Consider the following 21673-nt stretch of genomic DNA (forward strand, 5'->3'; position numbering starts at 1 on the left):
CATAAACTTCACATCTCTATCAGAAACAATGGAAGTTGGAATTCCATGTAATCTTACAATCTCACGAAAGAATAATTCAGCAATATGAGTTGCATCAGAAGTCCTAAAACACGGAATAAAATGTGCCATTTTTGAAAACCGATCCACCACCACAAAGATAGAATCAAATCCTTTTGCTGTCTTTGGAAGTCCCAAAACAAAATCCATACTCAAATGAATCCAAGGTGCATCTGGCTCAGGTAAAGGAACATATAAACCAGTGTTTTGAGCACTGCCTTTACCAAATAAACAAGCTGGACATCTTTTCACCAACCTCTCCACATCTCGGCGCATTTTTGGCCAATAATAACGATCAGCCACCATTGCCAAAGTCTTGTCTCTCCCAAAATGTCCTCCTAAACCATTCCCATGAAGTTCTCTAATGATTTGCTCCCTTAAAGATCCTTCTGGAATGCACAACTGGTTACCTTTGAATAAATAATCTTCGTGCAACCTATAAGGTAAATTTTCAGCTTGTAATGAACCCTGCAAATCAGTTATTATCTTGCTGAAATATGAATCAGAACTATACTGATTTTTAAGTTCTTCAAATCCTGTGACTTGAGTGCTCATAACTGATAACATTTTACATCGCCTACTCAAAGCATCAGCCACAGTATTAGACTGCCCAGATTTATATTTTAAAGAGAAATTAAATTCATTGAGAAAAGAACTCCACTTAGCATGTTGATTACTAAGCTTTTTCTGCGAATGCAAATACCTTAAAGCTTGATGGTCAGAATAAACAGCAAACTCACGATAAGCCAAGTAGTGCTGCCAATGACGAATGGCCCTTACCAAAGCATAAAACTCTAAGTCATAAGTTGAATAACGTCGTCTAGAGTCTGTCAACTTTTCACTAAAAAACTCTATAGGCCTTCCATCTTGACTAAGAACTGCTCCAATTCCTACATATGAAGCATCACACTCAACAACAAATAACTTCTCAAAATCTGGTAGTGCGAGAACTGGGGCTTCAGTCATCAAAGCTTTAACTCTTTCAAAGGCTTTTTGTGCAGAATGTGACCATTCAAATCCATCTTTCTTCAAAGATTCAGTTATAGGACTCATAATAGAACTAAAATTTCAAATGAATCTCCTATAAAAAGATGCCAAACCATGAAAACTCCTTACTTCTTTGATAGATGTAGGTGCTGGCCACTCTGAAATTGCACGAATCTTCTCTGGATCTGGTTTCAAACCCTCTGCAGACACAATGAAACCAAGAAATACCACTTCTGGTTGCATAAAACTGCACTTTTTCAAGTTTATATAAAGCTGCTCCTTTTGAAGAACTTCTAAAACTTGTCGTAAATGTTTTAAGTGCTTTTCCTTAGTGCGGCTATAGATCAAAATATCATCAAAGTAAACCACCACAAATGAATTCAAGAAGGGCTTGAGTACCTCTGCCATGACTCATGAATGTGCTTGGTGCATTTGAAAGGCCAAATGGCATCACCAACCATTCAAATAATCCATCCGGGGTTTTGAAAGCTGTTTTCCATTCATCTCCATCCCTCATTCTAATTTGATGGTATCCGCTCTTCAAATCGATCTTTGAAAACACTCTTGAACCAACTAATTGATCAAGCATCTCATCTAATCGAGTAATGGGAAAACGATACTTGATTGTAATTTTATTTATGGCACGGCTGTCCACACACATCCTCCATGAACCATCTTTCTTAGGAGCTAACAAAGCTGGGCAAGCACAAGGACTTTTACTTTCACGCACTAGACCTTTCTCCAACAACTCCTCAACCTGTCTTTGTACCTCAGCTCGCTGCATAGGTGGCATTCTATATGCTGGCAGATTTGGTAATGCTGCTCCTGGTACCAAATCAATTGCATGTTGGATGCTTCGTAAAGGTGGTAGACTTTTCGGCAAATCCTCATTGAACAATTCTCCAAACTCCTTCAATAACTGCTGAATTTCTGTTGGATATTGAGGAGATTTACTCATCTGATCACTTTTTAAATGCTTAGTTACCAAAGCATACATAATACACATCTCACTACCTTCAGCTTCAAAATTTTCAGCAGATAAATACCCAGTGATCTTGCTGATCTTGTTGTTTGCTGATTTCTTAGTCTCTTCTCTAAGAGGATATAAAGTGTACCTCTTGTTATTCTTGTAGAAAGAATAGGTATTTGGCTTCGTCTTATGTTCCATATCGTGATCATACAACCAAGGTCTACCAACAAGAATATGACCAACATCCATTGGCACAACATCACATAGGGCCTCATCATCCAAGTTATCTCCCATAGTAAATTTCACCAAACATTGAGTAGTTACTGGTACTTCGTGTCCCTTCTTTAGTCACCCAATCTTGTAAGGATAAGGATGTTTGTTTGTAGGAAGCTTTAATTTGTTCACTGCCTCTTTTGAAATAATGTTTTCCATGCTTCCTCCATCAATGACAAGATCACACCCTTTACCTTCACAAACAACTCGTGTGCGAAAAATACTTCGCCTCTTCCAATCTTCTGCTTCCTCATTTACTGTTGTTGTCATTACTCTTCGTACCACTAATGACTCACCTTGTGCAGGATAAACATTGATTTCCTCTATCTCCTTATCATATTCATCATAAATGGGTTCTAACTCTTCCCCTAATTCTGTTAAGTTCACCCTTCGTTGTGGGCAAGCAAAAGAAGTGTGCCCCTTTTCCCCACAAGTAAAACATCGAATATGGGAATTGCTGCCTCCTTTATTTGTAGAAGAACCAGAACTGTTTTGTCCTCCATAAGGCATTATACTCTTGCCTTTATCATTCTTTTCAACATTGGTTGCACCTCTATTAGTTTTATTGATTGTGGCAGCCCCTTGATAATTTTGTTGGGATGTTGGATAACCTCGTCTTGCTTCAGAATTATTTTGCCAATGGGTGCCATATAAGGGCTTTCTAGCACCATAGCGTAAAACCCGTTTTTCTGCTGATAGAGCATATTGACGAGCATCTTCAATGTTGTATAAACGAACTACTTCCATCTCGTCTCTAATAGAATGATTTAAACCAGCAAGATAACGAGAAGTAATTTGTTCGTTACTCTCAGCTAACCCAACCCGAATTGATAAGTTATTGAATTCCGATGTATACTCTTCAACGGCCATGTTATTTTGCTTCAAACAATGAAACTTTTCATATAATTCCATAGTATAATCAGCAGGTAAAAATTGCTTTCGTAATTTGCTTTTTATGTGCTCCCAAGTGCTGATTTTAAGCTTACCTTGTCGGGCACGTTGCTCTTCAACTCTCTTCCACCACTGAAGTGCAGTACCCTTTAATTTCAACTTTACAAATAACACTTTCCGATTTTCTGCCATGGGTTTCCATTCAAAGTAATTTTCCAAACTAACTTCCCAATCCAAATATTCTTCCGCATGAAATTTTTCATGAAAATCAGTTACTTCGATCCTGATTCCTCCACTGTTTAAATCAAGAGCATGTAATAACCGGCCTTCCAATCCAACTCTTGCCGCTTGATTTGCGGGTCCATCTTCATGAAAGGGGTTCTCGTTCTCAAATTCGTCATCATCCTCGAGATCGTGAATCTCAAGGGGGTTGTGGTCACCTTCCGGATTCTCCATTCGGGCTTCCACTGGTTCCTGACGCTGCAAGGCTTGCACAGCCCGGGTCAAGTCATCAATCATTCTCCGCATCTCTGCCAACTCAGCTTGTTGGGGCTGATTGCCTCTACCTCGACCTCTAGCTCGACCAACCATAATCTCCTAACTCAAATCCTTATAGGATAGTAAGATCGTTTGCTCTGATACCACTTGATGTAGCCGAAAGGTTTAGGGCAATTAGAACTCAACAATTAGGGCTAGAATATGGTTGATTGTGTTGGAACAATAAAAAGATAATTGGGTTTTCAAAAAAACCTCTTGAATAAATATTCAAAATAACAAAAGATGATAATGATAATCTTCTACCTAAGATACTTATTTATAATAGTTAAGATAAATCCTAATCAAATAGTAATTCTAATCCTAAATAGAGACTTAAAGTACTAAAATTCTAATAAAGATAGGAAAAAGAATTTCAAACTAAATAAATAAAATAAAATCCTAAACTAACTAAAATACTAAATAAATTTTCATATGCGCCTGCATCACTTTGTCTCCTTCAGGTATGCTGCATTGGCACCTCTATACTACCGAGGAGCTGGAGTTGCGGTCATTGTGTATGATATAACTAGCCCGGAGTCATTCACCAAAGCACAATATTGGGTTAAGGTAGTTTCTGAGAATTGCAATAGTGTTTTATGTTTTATGTTTTTTTTTTAAGGGAGTGAGAGGGGGGGGGGAATTGGGGGGGGTAATGGGGTAGTGCTGCTGCTCATTCTGTTCCTTTAATTTTTATTGGTTAGGATTATGATTATTTTCTTGCATTTTAGAATGTGATGAAAGGTTTGGCTGAGGTAGTAAAACTTCAAACAACATTTTGTACAATTACACCATTGTCTAGGGCTGCATGTCTGATAAGAAGAAGCTTTTACATAGTTCTGGAGTAGTATTCTTGGTGGGATAAACATATTGCATGGAAGATCTAAGTTTGACATTGTGAAGGTCTCTAGAAGAGCATTTGAAGAAACTTTTCCAGTTTCCATATTGGCTTGGTGTGACATATTTTAATATTTACTAGTTGTATGTGTTGTCTGTTATAGTGCAAACTGTAAATTATCCACTTCATGTATCCCTCTCTCCCTAATTTTACTGTTGTTTCTTGTTTTCTGGGTGGTAGTGTTACAGTTCTGGTTTTTGATATTTCTGCCGTGTGTGCCAAAATGAACTCAAATTCTTTTGGGTTATTAGAATTTCTAGAAATGCTTTTTGTCTTTTTTTCATGAAGAAGTTTTGTCCATGGGTATAGACTGATTTAAAAGGAAAATTATATTGTACATTTCAAATGATGGATTGGCCCCCAAAATGATATTTAGTCAAGCCATTTTGTTAGAGGGAAAATCTAGATTTCTTGCACGCTGAGAACAATGCATCTGCTCAAGATGGTAATGCAACTGGCTAATAAGGTCATCTGATTACCTGCTTCCCCTTGGGAGAGTCTGAATTTTGATTCAGTTTCTAAATGAGTCATTACCCAAATTTTGGTCATCCCTCCCTTCTCTTTTCATTTCTTTGTTCCTTTTTTATTTTTCTGCCTTCTTTCCTGAAAGCCTTGAAGGTGATTATAGAGCATTTTATGACGGTAATTTTTCAAATTTCATTCATATTCTCTTCTCTTAGAAGTTCAAAGGGAAAGGAGACTATTCTGCACTAATGTGTCACTTTAACTTTGTCAAAACTCAAGAGTCCTTATGCTCTTAAGTTGCCAAAAGATTGATGTATTTTACCATCTGGCAGGAGCTGCAAAAACATGGGAGCCCAGATATAGTGATGGCTTTAGTTGGTAATAAAGCTGATCTTCATGAGAATCGAGAAGTACCAGTTCAAGTTAGTGCCAAAATTTAATGAATAGAGATCCCTTTATACGTGCAGAATGTATATTTATCTTCTAACATGTGCTGTTTTATTCTTGAAGGATGGCATTGACTATGCAGAGAAGAATGGGATGTTCTTTATTGAGACATCTGCCAAGACTGCAGATAATATAAATCAGTTGTTCGAGGTATTTGTTCTATAAATTTATACAGCAATTAAATGATTAATTATTAATACTCTATGTGCACTAGTATCAGTTCTGGAAGGTTCATGGAAAGTTATTTTCTCATTCTTTCTGACATTTGACAAGGTCAAGATTTTTATAGGAGTTACTAAAGATAACAACTTAAATGTGATCAAATATACAGTCTCCCAGGAAAGATTTTAGTCTATATGTCGCATGATTTACTAGTTTTTGGCTAATTTTTAAGCACCATCCTTGCTGTCATATTTACAGTTAATGTTGATAGTATCAGAGTCTCTCCAAAATCAGGTCCTATTCCTTAGCTTTTAATGGGAATTGCTTGAACTCGTCAACAGCATTCTAATATAAGATCACTACTATTAGTGTGTACTAACTGTTCAAATTTGGATAGTAGTTCTTTGTGACTCCAAAATCTGTGTAGCTTTGTTTTCACGCTTCACTTTATGTGCAGGGAAACTTACTGATACTTGTTCATCTTACTTATTTGTTTGTTGTTATTGGTAACCTCTTTTTATGTCAATGAACTACTTGAGCCATCAATGCATAGTTTCTTGTCATCTAAGTGTAATGGCAACCCTATTTAGAATTGTTTTCGCATAGTCAAGGTTTATCCATGGTTTGGGATTGAAGGTTTCGTGTCAAATTGGCAGGAAATTGCTAAGCGACTTCCCCGCCCATCATCTTCATGATTGGAGGACTGTAAGACTGAATTAACTACATAGATTTTAATGTTCTGGAACCACATAGTTGTAATATTAAGTTTGTGAATATTGTGGTATACGTGACCCTTTTATGTATTCTTACTCTATGATATAATTCTGAGTCTGATTGAAGACATTCAGTTGCTATTATCAGCACATAAACCTGCACATACACGAATGATTGGTTGTAACCATTAAGGTTTTATATCTGACAACCATGTCAAAAGGAGTGACATCCCCATGTAGAAAAGGATCTATACGTTATTGCTTTATGCCATGTTCCACTAACTTCACTACCCTTTTGTTTCTTCTGATTTGCAAATTGATCTATGAAAAGGTGCCAAAGCAATAAGATTGATTTTCTTATCCTAGCCAGCATGAGTTTAATGGGAAAGACTGCAGTGAATGAGACATGAAATGGTGCATTTTTATGTCATTTTCGTTCCAGTCAACAGTTTAGATTGTAGTTTCACCACGGCCTTTGCGTTAAGTTTATGTTTCAATAATGAAGCTTGCCTGGCATGAACATGAATGAGAAGAAGACTTCGACTGAAACTTTTCAAGGTGAAGGTGGTTCAATGGGTGCTTATTTTGGTTGCATCCTCACATGCAAAGCTGCAATTAATTTTTCTCTTATTAGCATAAATGAAATAATTTTACGTTTTTCTTAACCGCAATGATACTTTTGCTCATCCCCTGCCATTATCGATGAACGAAACAAATAAACACAAGAAAGTAGTTACTATTATTGACATAAAAGGATAAAACAATTTGTCTGAGGTCACAGATGTTATCTTAATAAGAGATGAGATAATTTTAAATTTATAAATAAAATTTCCTTTTACTTAACAAATATATATTTTGAATTGGAATTGTAGGTCATTGATACGTGACATCAGGTTGAAGTTTATCCGGATCAAGGTGAGTCTCTCTCTGTCCTGTACTTTACACGTTGAAAGTGTCTTGCCATGCAAACCATCATCTAAGCAAAAGCTCCAGAATCAAGATATAAGAAAGGCCCAAGGCAAGACATGATCCTTTATGTTTTGTGGGCTGCATTTTGGGCCAGACAGACACTATTATTTATTAAACCCAGGTAGAATGGATTGTAGGCCCCCCAAAGTGAAATTAATACACAAAAGCCCTAATCTTCAACTTGTTGTCATATAAAAGTGCCCTAGTAAAAATTCATGATTGCTTTCTTCTTCCTCTTCTTCCAGCCGACAAATCGAAGTTTTGGATTTGGGAATTAGATACGGAGATTTTTTTATATATATATTTTCATTTAAAACCAGTAAAGAAAGAAGGGTCATCAGAAAGAGATACGGAGATTTTGCCGTTACCAAGTTGAAGAAAATGACTGACTACGAAGAAGCGCGGTACCAAGGCAACGGAGACAACCTCGATAACAGTTATGGCGGAGGTTCTTCACCTCAGCCTCGCCCCGATGATCAAAACGACTCTAAATCTCAGGTTAGATCGCCTGAATTGTAGCTTAATTTTGTCTTTTCTTTTTTTACTCTTTTTTTGAATCTATTTTTGGTTCTTTTAGTTTTTGTTTAGAAGATTTTTTGGGAAAATAGAAGTTAGTTTTGCTGGATTTCCTTTTTTTTTTACCCTAAATGACATTTTAAGGTATTGTTTGTTTGTTATTTTTAGCTGAAGGAATATTCTTGAAGAATTAGAAATAAAAATATATAATTTTATTTCTAGATTGAACAATTGCCTTAGAATTAGTGTTAAATTTTAGTTTTTTAGTTATTTTAAATCAATGACGATTTTAGTTTATACCATTTGCTTTTTTGCTTTTAAGCAATTAGCAACTAGAAAAATATAACAGTAAGCCAGCTTAATTTTTGTTCGAAGCTATGAACGATTAAACGAGGTCTAGGCATTTTCTTCATGATAGAAAGAAAATTTCTTCCTGCAAAATAACTTTCTCATGTGAGTTTCATGTTTGTGCTCTGAAATTTGGTTTTCTAGTGATATAAGTTAAAATGCAACTTTCACCATTTGCAGCAAGGATCTCGGGATTATGAGAGGGAGTCCTCTAGAAGTAGGGAAAAGGATAGAGAGAAAGGACGCGACAAGGAAAGGGACAAGGACCGTGATCGCCATAGGGAAAGGGATAGGGATCGAGAAAAATATCGTGATCGGGACCGCCATCACAGAGATCGTCATAGGGATCGTAGTAGGGAACGCAGTGAGAGGAGGGATCGGGGAAGAGATAGGGATGATGATGATTATTACCAGAGTCGAGACTATGACAGGTAATTTCATCTGTAATATGAATTATTGTGAATGTTGCTCTTTTCTTTTTGTTGCTAATCATTATTTGTTAATGAGTTATATTTGCTCAAATGTTATTAACAGAAGAAGGGACTATGATAGAGACAGGGAGGACAGGCATAGGCGCCGGTCTCAATCTCGTTCAAGGGGTAGATCTGAACACAGATCAAAGTCAAGATCTCGTTCACGCTCACGCTCAAAGAGGTAGATCCTTAAAGAACTACATTAGAAAAATAAGATAGCTTCAGCTAAATATTCTGGCTCCTGGTATGCTAACTTCAAATTTTCCTTTTTGGCAGCAAAAGAATTAGTGGTTTTGACATGGCCCCTCCAGCTTCAGCAATGTTAGCTGCTGGCGCTGCAGCAGCAGCTGCTGCAGGTAGATATGCCTTTCACAAAAAATTAATATTGTTATACTTTGTTAACTGCTATTTTTGTTTTTGGATGATCTAGTGTGGAAAGTTCGTATCAAAATTCTGGTGTGGTTTTGGTAAGCTGTACTTTTTTTTCCATTTTGTATATATCACCTTTTAAGCAGTGATCTTGTGGAAGGGTTATAATATTATTTTAAATTTTTTTACTTGGTGAAATAATTCTGGAACTGAGAGAGCTTTGGTTTTGTCTTGTGTTTGGTGTTTGTTTGTTTGTTTCTATGTCTTTGTCTATGTTGTAAGAAGGCAATGGCGTGAGCCGACTTCTGTAGCTTTTATGTACAAGGAGGATTCAATGCACCAGTTTTGATGGTATTGTACGTCTTCAACTGGCAACTATTGCCTGTTTTGGTAGTCTTGCTAAATATTTCCTCCAGAACTTGCATGTGATGAATTCTTTTTTCAATCTCTAAAACCGTGAGAGGTTTGGATATGCTATGGAAATGAGGCTTCAAAGTCTTTATGTAGAGCAACTGCTATACAAATATGATTTTGATTTATAATTATGTCCTCATATCAAATCTGAATTTCCTTTCAGGCCAGATTCCTGGGACTAGCCCAACCTTACCTGGAGTATTTCCCAACATGTTTCCTCTTGCAACCGGTCAGGTATATATTTCTCTCATGCACCTGACAGTTTTTGAGCTTGCTGTATGTGCTGTAACTTTGTTTTATTTTGGTTTTGCTGCAGCCATTTGGTGCTCTCCCTGTAATGCCAGTTCAGGCAATGACTCAGCAGGTTAGCAGGATTATGCCTACATTGTAGTGTATACTGTTTTTCAGAAAATATTTTTCTTATATTACAGAAATTTATAGAATTTATCTTGTGATTTCAGGCTACTCGGCATGCTCGTCGGGTTTACGTTGGAGGGCTTCCTCCTACAGCAAATGAACAGGTTTTACTCTCGACTGTTGAAGCATTATTATTGTTATGCTTTCATATAAAGCCAATAGTGACCCTTGCTATTATATTACAGTCAGTCGCAACCTTCTTTAGCCATGTCATGGCTGCAATTGGTGGAAACACTGCTGGTCCAGGTATACTAAGGGTTTTTTTTGTTTTTAACATGACTGAACTACCTGCCTTATTTCTTCTATAGTTGCTTATATTTTTGTGTTATTTTCAGGGGATGCTGTTGTTAATGTCTACATAAACCATGAAAAGAAGTTTGCTTTTGTAGAGATGAGATCTGTTGAGGAGGCCAGTAATGCAATGGCTGTAGATGGGATTATTTTTGAGGTATCTTTATTTTCCTTTTGATCTTGATGCTGAAATTGTTTAAATAAAATATGTTATGTTGACCTGTTTGCACTTTCAGGGAGCACCTGTGAAGGTGAGGAGACCTAGTGACTATAATCCCTCGCTTGCTGCAACTCTTGGTCCAAGCCAGCCCAATCCCAGTCTTAATCTAGCTGCTGTGGGTCTAACTCCTGGTTCTGCTGGTGGGCTTGAGGGTCCAGATCGCATATTTGTTGGCGGGCTTCCGTATTACTTCACAGAAGCACAGATCAGGGAGCTATTGGAGTCTTTTGGGCCTCTTCGAGGTTTTGATCTAGTAAAAGATAGAGAAACTGGAAACTCGAAAGGCTATGCTTTTTGTGTTTATCAAGACCTGTCAGTTACAGATATAGCTTGTGCTGCTCTAAATGGGATTAAAATGGGTGATAAAACTCTCACTGTTAGGCGAGCAAACCAGGGTGCTACCCAACCTAAGCCAGAGCAAGAGAGTATACTCCAGCATGCACAGCAGCAGATTGCTTTGCAGGTGGGATTAGATATTATTGTTTTTAAAAAAATCTTATACCATTACATCAACTGCAATTTTGGGCTGTTGTTAGGTGTGGTTTGTAGGCTAATTCTGATTCTTTTTGTTTTTCAGAGGCTTATTTTGCAACCACAAGGTGTGCCTACAAATGTTGTGTGCCTGACTCAAGCACTTAATGTAGATGATCTCAGAGATGATGAGGAGTATGAAGACATTGTGGAAGACATGAGACAAGAGGGTGGAAAATATGGTAAAATTCTTAAACAAACTGATGCATCATTTTCTTCTCTGGCCCTCTTTTTTAACATGAAATGTCTCATATATTTTTATTAATTTTCTTTATTTTCTTTTGTGTTTATATCTCTGTTTTACAGCCCTTTCTTGTTCCACATTCTGCTATAAAGAATCAAGCCTAACATACAGACAGAAGACTCCTAACGCTCTATCTATATTTACTTGATAATGCTTTCTCTGACTTAATCCTTTTCGGAAAAAAAATGTTTTTTTTTTTTACTGTTTTTGTGGATTCGAAATTTTTACACATAATATGCAGGTGCATTGGTGAATGTTGTCATCCCACGCCCAAACCCAAGTGGAGAAGCAGCCCCAGGTGTAGGGAAGGTCAGTTGACTCTTTTTACCATGTCTTTTTGTTTTTTTGAAGACTTATTTATCCCATCATTGTCTAGTTGTCATCTTATGTATATATCCTAATTGCGAGTGAATGCATTGTTTTGATGAACACGCAGGATGATTTCTTCCTATATCATTGCCCCTATGTTACTGACTGTAATTCTCCGGTGTTATTTAGGTATTTCTGGAGTACTTAGACGTCGAAGGTTCAAAGAAAGCTCAAGGTGCGATGAATGGTCGGAAATTTGGTGGAAATCAAGTTATTGCCGTGTTTTATCCGGAGAACAAGTTTGCACAGGGGGAATACGATGGCTAATTCAATTTATATAAAATAATAATATTCTCTTAGCATATTGTGCTTGTGGTACTGATTTTATGTTTAGGTGCTTAGTACTAAGGAATTTTTGTAATGAAATTCTCTGCCTTAACTACGTTTCCAGTAGCGTGGTGTTAATATGTTAAAACCAGTTGATGAGATGAATGTGGTCTTTTTTTATAATAATTTTTTAATTCTTCTTAGGGCAAGGTTTATCGAGATGGGTTTGGAAGGGAAATAGTCTTACAAATTTAGAAAACCGAAACTTTCTGTTTTGATTTGTTCACATTGGTTTTCAAATTTATTTTTTTTATCAATTTTTTTGTAATAGTAAATTGACAATTAATATTCATTCTATGAAGTGAGTCAAACAAGTTAAATAAATAATTCAATATCAAGTTAATAAATCTTGTGCATGTTGATATTTAAATGAGTTTTAAAAATTTTTAAAATTTTTAGGCATAATACCTAGAAAAAGAAATTTTAATTGAATTTTAAATTTTAAAAGTTGTATTTAATTAAATTTTTTATATTTTTATTATATATTAAATAAGTTTTAATAGTGATAAGAGATGATAGGAGGTCACGTAACATAATACAATTTTTGATTAATGATAATGAATATTTATGATTAAAATAAAAATATATGTTTGGTTTATTTGAATATGAAATTAGACGGGTTATATTATTAATAAGTTAAGAACACAATGAAACATTTTAATGTAGCACTTCACCATTTCTTTCTTAATTTAATTTAACTGAGTCTTCGCCATTTTCTATTAGTTGCTATTATGATTATGAAAGAAAAAAATAATTTTAAAAATTAATGTTTATAAACAAAGGTGAAACTTTTACTCGCAAGTCATACCTAGGATCATTATGGTTGAATTGGTAGTATTAAATCCATTTATTTATATTTAATTCTTAATATTTTGATTTAAAATTTTTTTAAAATAATTATTAAAAGTTAGTAAAAATAAGGTGGAAAAAAAAAAGCACCCTTCACTTTTTTGGTAACGAATGTTCTAAAGGTTGGGACTTGTTGAAACCACGTAAAGCTGTTTCCCCTATTCGCCAACTCCCTCTAAACCCCTAAAACCCTAATTATTACTGACTTGGCTCACTAGTTCCTTCTCCCACCCAAAACCCTACCCATTTTTTCTTTTTCTTTTTTTTTAAACTCAATTTCTATCGAAATCTCTGCAGCGGACGTGAAAGGAGAAACTCAGTTTATTCAAGGTATTTTTTTTCTTAGTTCATTCATGCTCCATTTTCATTTTCTTAGCTTTGAATTCCTCAATCTACTTATTCCACAAGCTTAATAAAACATTGGGTATTCTTGAAATACATCAATTTGCCCATTTCACATTGATCAGAATGATTACGTCTCTGTTTTTCTGGATTTACAAGAATGGTGGGGCTTTCTGTTGGAGAAAAACATTTCATACAAGGTGGAATTGCTCAAGACCTTCGTTCGGATGGTCGAAAAAGGTTAACTTACCGACCCATATATGTTGAAACTGGAGTTATTCCTCAGGCATGGACTAAATTCTCTCAACTGCAACAAACACTATATCTATTTAGCTTTCTTTGAGATGAATTTTCATTGAAAAGGATTATGACAGGCGCATGGTTCGGCAAGAATTAGGCTTGGTGCAACTGATGTTATTGCCAGTGTTAAGGTATTTTTTGTTCACTAGACACCAAAATTTGTAGTTTTTTCATGTTCCTTCTTGTCTTAGGTGCACCATAATATTGTTTTGCTAATTTATGTTTTTGCAGGCAGAGCTTGGAAAACCAAGTGCATTGCAACCTGACAAAGGAAAGATTGCTATATATGTTGATTGTAGTCCAACTGCAGCACCAATGTTTGAGGTGGTTTTGCTTTACAGCTGAATCTTTCCTTTGTTGATTGAATTGGTTGAAGTCAAATGAATATTTTCATATTCCAACATCTACTTGGTTTTTTATTTTATTTCTTTGTTAATGTTGGTTAAGATAAAATTGTAATTCTGTTTACATAGAAAATGATATGGGGTGAGTTGGCAGAGCAAATAGTTTTTCAAGTTTCATCATACACTTACTTTGTTGGTGTAAATGCATTCATAATTACTATACATCCATGAATGTATTTATCAAAAATCTTCCTTGGAGAACATGATCTTTTATGAAGAGTTGTAAATGGAAAGTTTTAGGCCCTCTTTAGAGTGTTTGTGGATTTTACTTGCATGCCATTATCTTTTTCTTGGATGGTTTGACTTGTGATTCTCACTTGTGATGTTTGGGTGTGTGAGTTTTCTTTCCTCTTGGTCATAGTAAATGGGCATTTGTTATTTTAGCAGTGACTAATTTTGTTCTAGTCTTTACTTTCTTCCTTTTGCTTTTATACATAGTACTCTGTAATTATGACTAATCAAGGTTTGTCTGTCGTTTGTCTTTCGCCATGTTATTCTTAATCCATTATTGCTTCGTTTTATGAGTTAAGTTCTTGTATTCTATTTGCACAGGGTAGAGGGGGTGAGGAGTTGTCAACAGAACTCTCAGTTGCTCTGCAGCGTTGCCTCTTAGGTGGTAAAAGTGGAGCAGGTTGACATTCTCATAGATGGTCACTCTCCTGTAATTCATTGTTTTGTTTCTTTTTTCTGCTCAGTCACTGTAATTCATTGTTATTTTAGCTTTTGTTGCTTTTCTTGAGTTTATTAACATAATCTCTTAAACCATTTCTGCCAGGATCTGGAATCGATCCCTCATCTCTGGTGATTGTGGAAGGAAAAGTTTGCTGGGATCTCTATATTGATGGGCTTGTTATTAGTTCAGACGGGAATTTGCTAGATGCCCTTGGTGCTGCCATTAAGGTATTTTAGTTTTCTGACAGTTTATTCTTCTTTCTCTTGGTTCGGGTTTGGTTGGGTTTTAAATTTCAAATGAACAGCAAGTACAGAAAAGCAATTATACCTGTTATTTGATGAAATGCATTCTGAATCATTTGTGCTCCAGTCTGTCTTCTCAACTTATGTTGTCAATTGAGTGAAGATCTGTCTGATAATCAACTTCTACTAATACCCTTAGTCTCTAGAATTTTTGTACCTATTTGATTGCCTATATCCTATATTTAATGGTATCAGGCACAGTTAGGTGTCTATTTTTGCATCAATTTAACAGTTGTCAAAGTTTCCATGTGGTATATGCTTGAGTTTTGTCATGTTCACATAAGTGCTTCATATTGAAGTGAAGGGTTGAAGTAAAATAGCCTTTCCCACAATTCTAATCTAAATTCTTTTCTGTCAACCTCCTTTTGCACTTCACTTTAAATGCCTTTTTGTTAGTTTACTTTGATACACATGGTGATTTTACTGGTTCTGAAAAATCAAAATTAACTAGTCGACTATGTTGTTTGCAAAGGCTGCTTTAAGCAATACTGGCATTCCAAAGGTCAATGTTGCATCCGAGACATCAGGTGATGAGCAACCTGAAGTCAACATAAGCGACGAGGAGTTTTTACAGTTTGACACGTCTGGCATCCCTGTCATTGTTACACTGACGAAGGTAAAGCAGCTTTGCTGTTCTTTTAAAATTTCTCAATATTTTTTTAAAGTTTTGCTATTTCATCTTTATTTTCTTGCCTTCTGCTTTTTAGGTGGGGAGGCACTATATTGTCGATGCTACTTCAGAAGAGGAATCCCAAATAAACTCAGCTATCTCAATTTCAATTAACCGGAAAGGGCACATTTGTGGCCTTACCAAACGAGGTGGCGCTGGCCTCGATCCAAGTATTATTCTTGACATGATATCTGTAGCAAAACATGTAAGCGAGCAACTAATAAACAAATTGGATTCTGAGATTGCTGCCGCTGAAGCTAATGAAGAGGAATCATGACTTTGTTTTCAGAAGCTTTGGTACCCTTAAAAAATTTGTGGGTTACTATTGAACTTAATCCTTTTCTGGGTTGGGAGAAATAGGATTTGGAATCTGTTGTATAATTTTTTTTCATGTAACAACCATAATTGTCAGTCTGCAGTATAGGTTAATGAGATGATTTTCTGATTTTTCTTTTTCATCCTTTTATCTAACATGGTTTTTGGTTTGCTGAAAAGCATTATTTATGTGTCTTATTCGAGTTTTAATAAGACTCGGGTATCTTTTTAATTTATTCGAATTTTAATAGGATTCAGGTATCTTCTTAATTAAACGGATTCAGGGTAAGATATTTAAAAAAATAGGATTTTATTCGTTTACATCCCTAGTGGTATTGATAAATTCAATCACATTCAACTGGTTCAGTAAGATGAGGATTAATAAACCTTTGGCAAAAAGAACTAATTCCAGCCACTATCTATAACAAAATAAACTAACTCCTAGCAGGATTAGGCCTTAGGGTAAAAACCTTATATAAGTTATATATAAATATTCCTAAACTCTCCAACAAGTTAGTGTAATTCTACATCCACAAAACAATTTTCTGCCCTGGGGAGAGTTTTTCCCTGTTTTTCTTTTCCTTCAACCTATCAAGAACACCATGTCATCATCCAATAATTCTGGTAAGGTATTAAAGCTGAAGAGCAAGGACAACCAAATCTTCGAGGTCGAAGAATCGGTGGCCATACAATCGGAGCTCATCAAGAACATGGTCGAAGCTGGCTGCGACATTGGTGTGATTCCGTTGCTCATGGTGCATAGCAAGACCTTAAGGAATGTAATAGAATGGTGTCAAAAACATGTTGATTATGTTGAAGAAAACGACAACGAATCAAACGAAGAAGATGTCAAGAATTGGGAGTCAGAAATATGTGAGGAAGAAAACAACAATGGATCAGACGCAGAAGAAATCAGGAATTGGGAGTCAGAAATATGTGAGGAAGAAAACAACAATGGATCAGACGAAGAAGAAATCAGGAATTGGGAGTCAGAAATATGTGAGGAAGAAAACAACAATGGATCAGACGAAGAAGAAATCAGGAATTGGGAGTCAGAAATATGTGAGGAAGAAAACAACGGATCAGACGAAGAAGAAATCAAGAATTGGGAGTCGGAAGAAAACAATGACGGATCAGACAAAGAAGAAGTCAAGAATTGGGAGTCGGAAGACAACAACGCTGGATCAGACAACGACGAACTCAAGAATTGGGAGTCGAAATTTGTGGACATCGATAAAGACAGCCTTTATGAGCTTCTCTTAGCTGCGGACTATCTCAACATTGATAGCTTGCTGGACCGAGTTATCAAACAAGTGGCGGATATGATTAAAGCAAGCAGGAGTGTTGAGGAAGTTCGTCAAACTTTTGGAATCAAGAGTGATTTTACTCCCGAAGAAGAAGAAGAAATTCGTAAGGAGATTTCTTGGATTGATTAATTGATTTAATCTTGGAATAGATATCAAGATTTAATGTTTGTATAGGAGCTAGTTTTACCTACATTGATTTTTATTTTTATTTTTCTTTTTCTTTTATATCCGAAGATCTTAATCTTTCTCCATTTTTTTATAATTTTTTATTTATATAACTTTAATTGAATTCCCATTTTTCTTATATCAAAATTCAACCCTAAAATCTTTGAGTTAAACTGTCTGAAATCCTAGATTAAGTCAATTCGCAAACATTATTATATTGAATTTAGGAAACAATATAGATTTATGTTTTACAGGAAAGAACCAAATATATCTTGTATGATAGTCCACAAAGGAGACATAATATTTGAAGCCATCTATAGAAGAGACTTGTGCAGGCCCCCAAGCATGAGTATAGAGAATCTTTATGGGTCTTTTGCTTGTGACTTTACTACAACAATCGGAGCTAGGTGAACTGCTTGAAACTAATAATGAACAAGGCGATGAACAATGTATGATGAGAAACTGAAAGTGTTTGAGTAGGGATGTCAATTAGTCGGGTACTTTATAATTTTGAAATACCCGAACCCTTATCTTATAAAAAATCAATTATCTTAATCCTATTAATTACTCGAATAATTTTAAAATCACTACTTTAATCTTATTATATTTTTACAACATTATAATTATCTTAATCCGTTTAAAAATTCAATTAAATTAAAAAATTATTAAAATCTTCTTTCTAGGTAATCTAATAATTTTTTTATTTATATACATCACATTAATAATTTAACTAACTATATTTTTAATATTTTTGTCAACATTTAACAAAAAAAATTATTGGTCAAGATGGTATAAACTTTGGTTATCTTTTTTCGAATAACGGGTACCCTAAAAGTGATACCCGAACCCGATTCAGGTAGTAAAATTCCTATCCGAATCCGTTTATTGGGTACCTTAATCAGGTTTAACCTGGTCGGGTACCCAATTGTAAGCAAGACAAAACTGATGATGGACCGAATTCAACCATATGGCTACGTGTGCCATGGATGTAAGGTGGCTGGACGTTATATTGAACATTGCCCTACTAATGATGATCCCAATTATGATTTCAGAAGGGTTAAACCTACAACTGCAAGTTCAAAGGCTTCTGCTTCCAGTTCTAGCAGTTCTTTTGGTGATAATATGATACCACTTGGATTTTACTGGCCGTTGTGTAAGAAGGTGATGAAAGATGCTGCTTTGACAAAGTGCCGTTTCAGTAGCTTTCGTGACAAAGTGCTCAAGGGATCACATTGTTTCTAAGTCTGGTTGTGTTTGCCAAAGGAAAATAGTGGCCGCTGATATTCTGCCTAGTATGACTCTTAGAGATACGATCAACCGAATTCTGAATCAATCTGGAAGCAGGAATTCTGACAATGGTGGAGCCAGCTTTTCTATTCAGGATACTGCATCAAAAGCTAATCAGAAGACAGAGATCATTGTTCCCCCACAACACACCTCAGAAAAAGTGAAGCAGCCAACACCGAAAGGAAGCGTTCCTGCTTGCGGAAAAAGAAGGGCAACAGAAGAAGGTAATTTCGGGTGCGACGGGACAGAAAAGGAAGAGGAAGGCCTCCATGGTGCCAAATTACCCAGAGTGGCAAACCTCCCAATATGTTGGAGTTGATAGCTATATGACGCCTCTACGCTACTCTGCCTATAATCCATACTCGGCCGGTATGTATCCTGGATTCATGTCAGCTTATGCAGCTGTTATGCCACAAAATGAGAGGCTCACTGCCTTTACACCAGAGAAGAATGTTGCTGAGCTCGGATTGGGTGCAAATTTTGCGCAACCCACGAAGAAATCCAAAGTAATAGATTCATGTCAAGTTTGACTTGTGAATTATCGGCAGTTGTAGTTACAGGGACAACAGAACAGTTTTGTTGAGAGAGTTTATAATTGTATTTCTTTTTTTTTTAATATAAATTACTCGTTTTCTAAAATAAAAATTGGTTGAATATTAAATTTAATTTAATTAGCTAAATATAATTCATCATAACTAAAAATTGAATGAATCCAACTATAGTATTGAGAGTACTTGAACCTGAGAGTTAATAATTTGACATAATATACAGAACATTCTTTCTCCTTGGAAGAATCATTTGAAATGAATAAATACAATCAACGAATCATACGGATTACAGGCTTACAGTCATCTTTGAAGCTGTTCACCAAGCTTCAGTAGGCTATAGGTTTCAGCATCTGGCCTAGCCCCTCCAAGAATCATCCTTTTCAAAAGATTTGGATCATAGATTTTGGCCTTCACATAAGCCTTGATCAAAGTATTGTACACAAAGGTATACCGAGTATAGTTGGCTTTTTTAAGCTCTTCAAACAACTTCTCAACATTCTTCACGTCACCCTTTTCAGCAAAAATCTCAATCATACAAAAGGTGGTCTCCAACCATGGTGTTGAACACCTGACTTTGTTGCTTGTTGGGAAATTCATACCCATGTCTAGAGTCTTCAAGCTTTCCTCCACCAGTCCTGCTTTTAAGCACCCCAGAGCAAGGTGTCTAAAGGTAATGGAATTTGGTTTGCATTCGTTCATCCTCATTTCTCTGAAAACCCCTGTTGCTTTGCTTATAAGCCCATGTTTGCAATATACAGATATCATAGAATTGAACTGCTCAGTTAATTTCAACCCTTTTATTGACTTCATTTGTAACCAAAGCTCTTCAGCTTGACTTAGCTGTTCTATCCTACTATATGCTTCAATTGCCAGCATATAACTTTTAGACCTAACATGGGTAAACTCATGGATGGTGCCCCAAGTTCTCTCCAGTTCCTTCCCCTTCCCTAAGTACCCGTACAATATTATTAGGACATCTAGTGTCGACCAGTTATTCCCCGTCATAGCCTTCACCACAGCCTCAACATAAGCTTCAGCTGCAGTGTATAACCTTGCCACTGCATGTGCAGTAGCTAGTATGCAGTAAGATATCTCATTTGGCTCAACTTCTACTCGCTTCATATCATTGAAAACCTTTACCAACCCTTCAATATTGTGCTCATTTGCCTCTATTTTCATCAGAATATTGTAGGTGGAGACATGTCGCACCACCTTATCTGCCTTCATTTGATTTAGAATTTTCGGAATGGTCTTCCTGCGGCCTGGAGATGAATGGAGGATTATCAGACGGTTGAAAACCAAGTGTGAGATAGGGCTCCTCAATTCTCTCATTTTCTTCATATACTCGAGCGAAAGCCTTATCATGCCTTTATCCAAGCATGCAATCACAAGATTATTGTAGAGCAACTCATTCTGAAACTCCTGAGGGACACAACTAAATAGTTTTTCACCTTGCGATATCCCATGGAGTTTAGTTGTAAACTCCAACAAGTAAGAGTAGTCTAATTCTTTGGGCCTGTATGGTCTCTCTCTAATCACCCATTCCATCACCTATCAGAAGTAATGAAATCCCCGGCGTTAGATCTCCTGCTGTAACGCAGACTTGTCATACCTTTAAATTTAAGTACAAATGCACATAATTTCAAAGAGGTTACACACTTTGTGCCAAAGCTAATAGATTTCTATAATATACATGTTATGCGTCAAGTGCTCAACTAATGAAATGCAACACCTTTTCTATTTTTTTGCCATAATATTGCTTTAAGATTCTAGCATAGTAGTTCTCAAATGTAAACAAAATAACAACTCAACATTTTAAATAATAAGTTCTTCAGCATTATGTATTTCTTAAAGGGGAAAAAAGATAGAAATATTTCCATGCAACTGAGCTTATTAGAAATATTTCCATGCAACTGAGCTTATTAACATTTGACATAGTTTAAGGGCCACCCCTGTTTTGGAACAATTTTTTTTTTCTTAGCAATCAAACAAAAACTATAAAAACCCAAAATTTTAGACTAATTACTGAGAGAGAAATTTACCTCAAGAGCACGTTTATTCAATTTAAGCTTCCTCAAACGATTAATAGCGTGAAAAATGTCCCCTCTATGAACAGGAAACCCATCAGCCATCCAGCTTTTAAATGCTGACCCAACTGTTTCTCCCTTAGGAAGTCTCTCAATTCTCAATGACAAGCACTTGGGTTCATCTGTTTTCGGCTCTGAAGTTTGTCCTTGAAGATTATCAGCTGCTCGGGAACAAAGAAACTTGAGAGATGAGGCTGTGGTGTCAAGTGTTTGATGTATTGCTCGAAAGAGCCTACGTTGACGTAGCAGAGCCAGCGCTTGCATGCTTCGGCTCTGAGTTTCTGGCTAAAGAGTGGGATTTTGTAGCCTGGTAAGTATTGGGCTCAAAGATAAGCCCATTTGCCAGCGAAAGACCATAGCTCTGTTAGCTCTTCTTGGATGATTCTGCCAATGGCTTATTCTTCTTGAGTTGAACTGGACGGGGTTTTCGACCAGTTGCTTAGATCAGTTGGCTTTGAATTATATTTCATTGATAATTGCTGAAAACTTTGTTTTTTCATTGAATGTATAACTAACCAGAAGAAATAGAGTTTGATTGG

At 36.1% G+C, this 21673-nt stretch overlaps 5 protein-coding genes across 12 annotated transcripts in view; 4 read left to right on the forward strand and 1 right to left on the reverse strand.

Moving 5' to 3' along the window:
• Nucleotides 1-6663, forward strand: part of LOC18586472 (ras-related protein RABF1) — an 11576-nt gene extending 4913 nt beyond the window's left edge. The window contains exons 5-8 of the mRNA XM_007009877.2: nucleotides 4177-4282; nucleotides 5408-5497; nucleotides 5586-5672; nucleotides 6341-6663. Coding sequence (XP_007009939.1) covers nucleotides 4177-4282; nucleotides 5408-5497; nucleotides 5586-5672; nucleotides 6341-6379 — 322 coding nt within the window. The 3' untranslated portion in view covers nucleotides 6380-6663. The remainder of the gene's footprint in view (nucleotides 1-4176; nucleotides 4283-5407; nucleotides 5498-5585; nucleotides 5673-6340) is intronic.
• Nucleotides 7535-12011, forward strand: LOC18586473 (splicing factor U2af large subunit B). Of its 7 annotated transcripts, XM_007009883.2 has the most exons (13): nucleotides 7535-7864; nucleotides 8411-8661; nucleotides 8765-8884; nucleotides 8980-9059; nucleotides 9650-9720; nucleotides 9803-9850; nucleotides 9948-10007; nucleotides 10089-10149; nucleotides 10239-10351; nucleotides 10431-10877; nucleotides 10992-11127; nucleotides 11431-11498; nucleotides 11688-12011. In XM_007009883.2, exons 1-13 carry the CDS (start codon nucleotides 7748-7750, stop codon nucleotides 11823-11825), a joined length of 1710 nt encoding a protein of 569 aa, XP_007009945.2. In that variant the 5' UTR covers nucleotides 7535-7747; the 3' UTR covers nucleotides 11826-12011. The 7 variants fall into 7 exon arrangements, with proteins under 7 accessions (XP_007009945.2, XP_007009946.2, XP_017984977.1 ...); XM_007009884.2 differs by having other exon boundaries at nucleotides 9948-10149; XM_018129488.1 differs by lacking the exons at nucleotides 11431-11498; nucleotides 11688-12011 and adding an exon at nucleotides 11252-11416.
• LOC18586474 (exosome complex component RRP42) lies at nucleotides 12861-15891 on the forward strand. 2 transcript variants are annotated; one of them, XM_007009887.2, is made up of 8 exons: nucleotides 12861-13064; nucleotides 13236-13362; nucleotides 13451-13507; nucleotides 13608-13700; nucleotides 14333-14411; nucleotides 14556-14680; nucleotides 15228-15371; nucleotides 15463-15891. In XM_007009887.2, exons 2-8 carry the CDS (start codon nucleotides 13237-13239, stop codon nucleotides 15700-15702), a joined length of 864 nt encoding a protein of 287 aa, XP_007009949.2. In that variant the 5' UTR covers nucleotides 12861-13064; nucleotide 13236; the 3' UTR covers nucleotides 15703-15891. The 2 variants fall into 2 exon arrangements, with proteins under 2 accessions (XP_007009949.2, XP_007009948.2); XM_007009886.2 differs by having other exon boundaries at nucleotides 12862-13064; nucleotides 13202-13362.
• Nucleotides 16143-17216, forward strand: LOC18586475 (SKP1-like protein 11). Its single transcript, XM_007009893.2, has one exon. It carries the CDS (start codon nucleotides 16343-16345, stop codon nucleotides 17174-17176), a length of 834 nt encoding a protein of 277 aa, XP_007009955.2. The 5' UTR covers nucleotides 16143-16342; the 3' UTR covers nucleotides 17177-17216.
• On the reverse strand, nucleotides 19196-21472 carry LOC18586477 (pentatricopeptide repeat-containing protein At1g07590, mitochondrial). The gene is made up of 2 exons (XM_018128691.1): nucleotides 21090-21472; nucleotides 19196-20598 (listed from the first exon to the last, which is right to left on the reverse strand). Exons 1-2 carry the CDS (start codon nucleotides 21396-21398, stop codon nucleotides 19348-19350), a joined length of 1560 nt encoding a protein of 519 aa, XP_017984180.1. The 5' UTR covers nucleotides 21399-21472; the 3' UTR covers nucleotides 19196-19347.

Source organism: Theobroma cacao, chromosome 10, assembly GCF_000208745.1.
Source record: "Theobroma cacao cultivar B97-61/B2 chromosome 10, Criollo_cocoa_genome_V2, whole genome shotgun sequence".
Lineage (NCBI taxonomy): Eukaryota > Viridiplantae > Streptophyta > Magnoliopsida > Malvales > Malvaceae > Theobroma > Theobroma cacao.